Raw genomic sequence first — 7,609 nt, 5'->3', positions numbered from 1 at the left:
CTTTTTGCCTTGGACCCGTTTTACTCACGCTGCGACGTGTTCTCGCGATAGTTGGTGCGGCAGTCGGCTGGCTGCAACGTTGGGTGTTTCTCGACAATTTGAGAACCAGAGATGGATGATTAAAACTGAGCCAGTTCTGACACAACCAGAAATACTAGAACGGTTCCAGTTCTGCACTGTTCAGTTATTTTTTGACAGACCAATATTACCATTCAGACATTCAGACAAAATGACGACTCAAATCTACTTTCCTTCATGTTGTTACATTTTTGGTCATTAAACTGATATAATTACAAATAAAAAAGACAGAACAGAACATGTTAAACATTTGTAATGTTTATGGAGAAAATGTCATTCTTCTGTTGCTCCAATGTATTGAGATTTTTTTCTGTGAAGCTGCACTGGAGAACAAATAGGTGATTCTTTTCGAAGTGACTCAGCCCAAGAAGGTGGAGATGAACACGCTGGTGTCCAGGTTGAGTGTGGCGTGCCACCAGCGGTCGGGGAAGTACAGAACCTATCGGACAGACATGATGGATGCTTACTGACAAAACAAATGCAAAGCAATTCAATCTGATGGACAGGCAGTTTTGTTTTTTTTTGCATGGCAACACAACGACACACATCTCTTTAATGTGGGACGTGAGTGAGGTCGCCATAACTGAAATTGACGGCGATGAGAAGTAATCATATCATTCCCTCATTACTCATGCAAGGCCAGCCGCTGAATGCCGGCCAGCTAACGAGGAACTGGAGGGACTTCAATGAGAGTCGCATTTTAAGCTTCACTGAGACGTGGCTGCAGGCAGACACTCCAGACTCCATCGCCCGCTTTCAGACGAACAGACAGGAATCAACTGCCGAACAGAGAGAAAAGAGGCGGCAGGCTGCTGCTTTTATTAACAACAGATGGCAGCAGCCTGGTCACATGCTCGTAAAAGAACATATCTGCAGCCCAGACACTTAATCAGCTGTGTGTGTGAGTGTGTATGTATGTGTTCACACATTCACAAAGTTGACTTTGTTAACAACAGATATCTGTAACTTTCATACACACATTAATATAATTACACACATTCACTGCAGAAGAATTTGACCCAAATCCTCAAGTTATGTGGAATACTGTTTTATGTAGAGTTAACGTTCACTTTTGTGATCTTTGACCTCACCTTCACCTCTCCTTTCTTGTATTTACTTACGAATCTATAATATCTGAAATATCCTTTATTTCAACCTATTTAGTTTATGCCTGTCAGTTTACTGCCTTCATTGCTGCTACATTTCATTCTAGAGTGCTATATATTATTATTATTTGTTTGTTTGTTTTTTTTCGCTCCCTCCCTTTGGTAATGAACAGTCTGTAAATCCATCCATCCATCTATTATACCTCTGACATACTTGGATGATGTGCACTACCATTCTTTTGGTATATTTAGCTTAGATGTGTACACTTCTATTCATATTTCAATCAAACACATCACGCTCATTTTATTTCTATTCTTTATAACTCCACATTTCACTTTTTACTGTTGTGTATATCTATTCATGATCGGATCGCAACTGCTGTGTGAAACGCATTTCCCTCCAGTGATTAATAAGGTACTGTATTTATGCTACATGTATGAGCCTGTCAGCTCAATTCTGTATGTTTATATGCATAAACTTGTGTTCCAGATTCCGGAATATCTCGATGTGTGCCTCTGTGGTCAAGTTAGATGCAACACCCGGACCTGTCTGTTACACCACTGGTGCTGCTGTGTTTTATTTCTTTCCACTTTTTCTTTGTTTCCTTCAAGCGATAGCAACTGGTGAGTCGATCTTATTGCCACACTAACTACATCAAGACCACCATCATTTTCCAGTCTTTTTTTTCCAGACCCCTTTAGGTCAGTCGTCTTTTTTCTGCAAACACAGAAGTGATGCTCAGAGAGCTGGGAATGACACGTGACTCACGTGGTCCATGTCGCCATGCAGTGCAGTTTCTGGAGGGTAACGTCAGACTACCCTGTACGTATGCCATTAGACATGACGCATAAGTGTAAATCACATTCTTCTCTGTTACCTCTCCAGGGTAAATGGTGCACTCCAGAGGAGCCTCATGCTCTGGCAGGTGGGGATAGATTTCAGTTACCCAGGACAAGGTGGTGCGGTTGGGGTGGTAATGTGGCTCCTTATCAGGTGGGTAGAGGAACCAGCGCTGTGTGATAAAAGACCAGCACACTGTGATCAGTCAGAGAACCTGAACCTGACCACACATGAGTACAGTTTTGCAGTAACTTGTCTCGTACCTTCCTCCCGTAGATGACTTCAGAGTAGCCAGGACCGTGCCAGTGAAAAGGAACTCCTGTTCCAGGGCCTAAAGACAAGACAGCAAATAATCACATTCCATTAAATAATGTAATAGCACAAGACACTCAGACGCTCTACAATTACGTCCAATCACAGAAGGCGAGTGTGGGTCTGACCAGACGCTGCCAGGACTTCAGGGTGTGATGGTTGTATTGTAGTCTATTGTCTATTGTTGTCTTGTAGTCAGAGACATTTAAAGAAATGTTAAACGGTCATCTCTCTGCGATTGGTTCGAATGGCGCTCACAGCTGAAACAAACGGCAGCTAGACCGCGCTCCTTCAGCTGGACTAAAGATGGCTGCTGCACCACAGCTGGGTTCAGAGACATATTGACCAATAAATCTTCTGTTCCAGAACATTGAGGGCAATGTTAATGACAACACATGAAAACCCTGAAAGTTAAATTAAAATGAACTAACATCTATGTGAATCCCATTTACTGTGACACAAAGAGATGAGAGATTTTTTGGTGTGACTGTCGCAAACTTGGACCTGCAATGCCGAAGCTGTACGCTCCGCTGGTGTGTGGCAGCGTGAACGGCGGCGGCTTGTAGATGTCAAACAGAGTCTGCCACTCAGTGAAGTTGTTGTCTCCAAAGAAATACAACGTGTCTGTTGAGGAGAGAAACATTATGCTGGGCGACTATATTAATTGTTTCGTTAATATGGAATAAAAAATTCTTACACTCTAAGGTTAGCAATATATATATACTGTAACATATATCCGTGAACATTCAGGTTTGAGTGAAATTGTGTTGTTGCTGAACTGTGTTTGACGATGCTGTGAATATGATGTTACGCCCCCCCCAGTGTCTATTAGTCATAATTAGTGAGTCAATGCTATACAGAAACTTCCACTCACCTGGTTTAAACCTTTATGCAGGAAGTTAAATTACTACAAATAAATTATTATTATTTTAAATGTTTGATTATTGAATCATTTTCTAATACTTTTAAATCCTCAGATTTAAAAGGTATTTTTAATATTAATTGGAACATTTTATTTCAATTTCAAATATTTTGTCTTTAATTTTTACTTAGAAGTGTCCAGTGTTGCCATTACACAGCCATACACTGAAGTAACCCACTATGCATGGAAGGGTTAATATGACAACATTAGCGATCCCACAGGAGTTTACAACTTCTTAATACTGAGTTCAAGAACTAAAACTATAAATCCTGAGCAGTAGATAAAACACTCCAAATGTGGAAACTACTGAGAAAAGAATTGTCAGACATTAGTGTGGTACTGACTTTCTTTAACGATCATAAATAACTTTCCATTACCATGGACACACTTCGACACAGGTCGATGACGTTTCTACTCACCGCTGCCGAGTGCGTCTACAGACTGAGGCTTCAGTAAAAGGTCCACGTACTCTCTGAAAGGGACATCCACTGGAATAAGATGACTACAATCAGTCAACCAAGTAGAGACTTTCATATGATGGGTAACAGACCTGCATACCTTTCTTGTACGAGTACGTGTTCGCTGTGCTGAGTCGGACTTTCCGCTCACCGTATTCTTTTAGTAAACTGGACCTGGAGCAAGACGACCGGAATTTCTACAACAGAGGCAATATGTAGTTTAAATACAAGTGAATACACAGAAGTTTTTTTATCGTCTGGATGTTTTGTCCACATGAACCAGCTTTATGGAGCAAATATGATTATTTATGAAATTGGGTCCCAGAATAAACAAACCTGAAGACACCACCATTGCGTTGAACTGTTTACAACGCAAACGGATCTTTCCTGAAGCAATGATGTCTATCCACCACTCCCTTACTCCACCCACAACAAGCAGGTCCAAGTGTTGTGTTCAGAGGCTGCTGAGCGTAATGTGTTTTTGGTGGTTTTCTTTGCAGCGTTAGATTGTCACTTATTTTTATTTGGTTAGGGGTTGCAGTTGTGCTCTGGTTCCCAGTTGTAAACGGGCGGACACCCTGGAGGAGTCGCCAACTCATCTCAGGGCCACATGAAAGACAGACAACCATTCACGCAGACACTTACACCTATGGACCAATTAACCTTAGCATGCTTATGGAGGGATGCTTTAGGGAGAACCCGGAAAGAAGAAACGCAGACATGGGCATGACACGGGTGTGGCCATGACATGGGCATGAATTGAACCCGGGACCTTGCTATGATCTTGCTATGAGGTTAACCACTGCACTTCCATGTCTCGTGGAGATTATTCCATGTTTATATAAAAAATCAAAAACATAAAAAAACAACTCTGGTTCCGTTTCCGCCTGGATACGTGACAAGGAATCAGTGATGACAGAAACAGAATTCTGAGTAATGTTTCTGCATTTCAAATTGCACACACCCAGTTCATATTTCATTTTATACCACAATCCTCATATTCAATCAGCACACTATCTACTTTCCAGTCTGTAGTCTTTAGGTTCATATGAGTGTATATACAATGCCATCATATTTGAGAGCAAATTATTTGCAGACTTACCGTGTTATCAGTCAGACCTTTGAGGATGACAGGTGAGGAGTATGCATATCTGGAAGGACATTCACTGATGTCATCAGTAAGCTCTATAAGTCAGTTATAACCTGTCAAAGACATATTCTTAAAAAGTCATGCTCGCATATAACCTGTTAAAGATACTACATCCATAAGGATACTGTGATTAATAGATTTATTGATTGACAGATTCTTACCTATTGATGAATTCATGATAAGAGATTGAAGAGCTGTCCAACACATCGATGTTACAAGGACCCTCATCATGTAAACTGACATCTGAGGTTAAAGACCTGAACAGAGAAACACACTGAGATTAAACAGATTTTATAGGCTTTGACTAGGTTTATTTTATCTGCGTATAACTGTTGATGCATGTTATGATTAAAATGTGTAATAATTGTTGTTGTTCGTAAATCACGGGACTGAATAAATTAACCGCATCATTGGTGACCCGTCATTACAGAAACTTTAATACAATCTATTGTGTTTCCTGTTGTGGACAAGTGAACGCGTCGACACACACTGTAAATTGTGAGAAATTCTAAATGGAGTTTGGTGTCATAATTTATGATAAATTAAAATCCCGACATCCAGTGGCAGCTATAATACCTTCAATGGGAACAAATATGTGGCCTGACTCACCAGCCGCCGTCAGCTGACAGCTGCTCCGCCCGCAGAACGAAGAGCAAACATACAATAACACACCGACAGCAAGTGGAGAGAACGGCGATGGTGTTTTCCATTCAAAACCGCGTTAAGGAAAGCTGCAGTTTATGTCGGAGCTGACTGAGAGTTTTGCCCACTTGTTTGTGTCATAATACAAACTGCTTCCCACTCGCTTCCGGGTCGGGAACCAATCAGAAACAACCACGTGATTACCGCAGTTCGCGCCGCGTCCAGTCTTCCGTGTTTTCCCCCACAACGTTTATCTTAAGTTAAAGGTTAAATATGTATTATTCATTCATTCATTCATTCATTTTATTAAAAGCTATATTAAAAATAGATATATACTCGCACAGTGCGTTTAGAGGGGCACAGAATGAAAGTGTAGCTTTTCCTGAAAAAATTATATGTAGTGTGAATTGATATTTTATATTTTTTGACGGGTTCGACCATAGACCATAGATGTGGAGAAGGGAGATGACTCAAGGCGGAGCCTCAGCGTCGGTCACCGGCGGCCATCTTGCCACGGGGTAGTGTTGTGGTCCGCTGTATGGTGGCTATTGTAAGGTCAGTGACCTGCTCAATCAAAAATACTCTTGACTTGCTGAATTCGTGACAGATTTACAAACGGTTTGGTTTATTACAAACGTTATTAACGATGCTATGATTCAGGATAATAGGACATGTTGAAACTGCAGCATGTCTTTTCGAAAACACGACTTAATTGTGCAACTCCTTTTTCGTCTGTAAAAACGTGTCTGAATGCTTGCTGCATGTTGTCATCAGCTACTTTCCTTCCATAAATTACACACTCGGCCGAGGCCTGACCATTCATTCATTCATACATCATTCTTCCGTTTATTAAATAAAACTAAAATCAAATAAAATTTAAAATTACTCAAAAGGTTGAAGTTGGAATCACCAAACACAATATTTTTTGGATCCGATTGTGAGATTACAGTCATCTCTCTATGTATCTGATCTCTATATATTTTTAGACTAAAACATTTCTTAAACCATTTTGTTATATTGTTCATTTTAAGTTGCTGCCTTCTGTGTTTTGTCCATTAAAAGCAAAGTCGAACAAACATATTCAAACATATTTAAAATGTAACGTAACCACAGTCAGAGTCCAACACTTCATCATTCGTTGAGGAAATGTACATCTGCCAAATGATGAATTAATGGACAACACTGAATAAAACTATTGCACTAATGTATTTACACTTTTTTCTGCTCTGACTTGGGCTCTTTTCTTCTCAGATCCTTCAATGTTTGCAGCAGAATGTGGGAGATCTTCTACCAGTCTGTGGTGTCCAGTGGCATCCACTTTGCAGCTGTCTGCTGGGGGAACAGCATCACTGCCAGGGTATGCTAAATCCTGACTCTGCGCATGCGCTGTAACACAACGCTGCGTATTTAGGTCACGCACATAAATTTCTGCTTTCCTCAATTTCATTTTGCATGTTTGTCAAATCATCACGCAAATCAGAGACAATCCTAAGCAGGCAGGATGAAAAGAATTAATGATATCAGGCTAGTGATAAGTGGCTGTTATAGATATGCCTCTTATTGACAATGGATAGCAGAGATAATGTTAAATACCGTTTTAAAATGTATTGATTAGTATTGTATTGACACTAGACAGACTGATCGCTTGACACAGTTGGCATGAGAGTAAAATTTAATCAAATTGAATTTAAGTTTTTCAGAAATAATATTAGTCTTCTACATTCATTTCCTGAAAAAAAATCAACTCTGAAAATAATGACTCCAACGATCAAAGAAAAAACTGATTTGTTTAAAATCAAACAACACAAATGTCACAAATACTCACATATCACAGAAAAAGGTGAGTGTAAACCAGCAGGTGCTAATATTGAGTCTTCTTCTTCTTCTCCTTTCGGCTTTGTCCCTCTTCAGGGGTTGCCACAGCGAATCATTGATTTCCATCTTTCGCTGTGGTGTATTGAGTGTAATAAAAATATTGAGTGACAACTGATAATTCATATGACTGAAATTAATGAACAGTTTCACAATGTTCATTAATTCGCTGCTCATTAACACACATTAGTATTAAATTCATCACAGAATGCAGACTATATATAAAAT

At 39.9% G+C, this 7,609-nt stretch overlaps 1 protein-coding gene across 1 annotated transcript; it reads right to left on the bottom strand.

Annotated features, from left to right (window-relative positions):
* Positions 1–436: 436 nt before the first annotated feature.
* JMJD8 (jumonji domain containing 8) lies at positions 437–6,856 on the bottom strand. The gene is made up of 9 exons (XM_078621622.1): positions 6,801–6,856; positions 5,029–5,124; positions 4,820–4,868; positions 3,818–3,914; positions 3,679–3,747; positions 2,842–2,961; positions 2,289–2,356; positions 2,063–2,197; positions 437–517 (listed from the first exon to the last, which is right to left on the bottom strand). The coding sequence occupies exons 1-9, from the start codon at positions 6,854–6,856 to the stop codon at positions 437–439; spliced, it is 771 nt and encodes a 256-aa protein (XP_078477748.1).
* Positions 6,857–7,609: the final 753 nt, after the last annotated feature.

This window comes from Lampetra planeri, unplaced genomic scaffold, assembly GCF_965212315.1.
Source record: "Lampetra planeri unplaced genomic scaffold, kcLamPlan1.2.h2 scaffold_1093, whole genome shotgun sequence".
Taxonomy (NCBI): domain Eukaryota; kingdom Metazoa; phylum Chordata; class Hyperoartia; order Petromyzontiformes; family Petromyzontidae; genus Lampetra; species Lampetra planeri.
Note: the sequence above shows the minus strand (reverse complement) of the source record. Positions and strands in the feature narration are given on the sequence as shown.

What these genes read in the sequence shown, in the direction of transcription:
- JMJD8 (XM_078621622.1), bottom strand. Translation starts at nt 6,856, where the DNA reads ATGCTGTTCCCCCAGCAGACAGCTGCAAAGTGGATGCCACTGGACACC. An exon ending in AAGGTCTGACTGATAACACG is followed by an intron (nt 3,915 to 4,819) that starts GTAAGTCTGCAA and finishes CCTCTGTTGTAG; the next exon opens with AAATTCCGGTCGTCTTGCTC. An exon ending in AAGTCATCTACGGGAGGAAG is followed by an intron (nt 2,198 to 2,288) that starts GTACGAGACAAG and finishes TTTATCACACAG; the next exon opens with CGCTGGTTCCTCTACCCACC.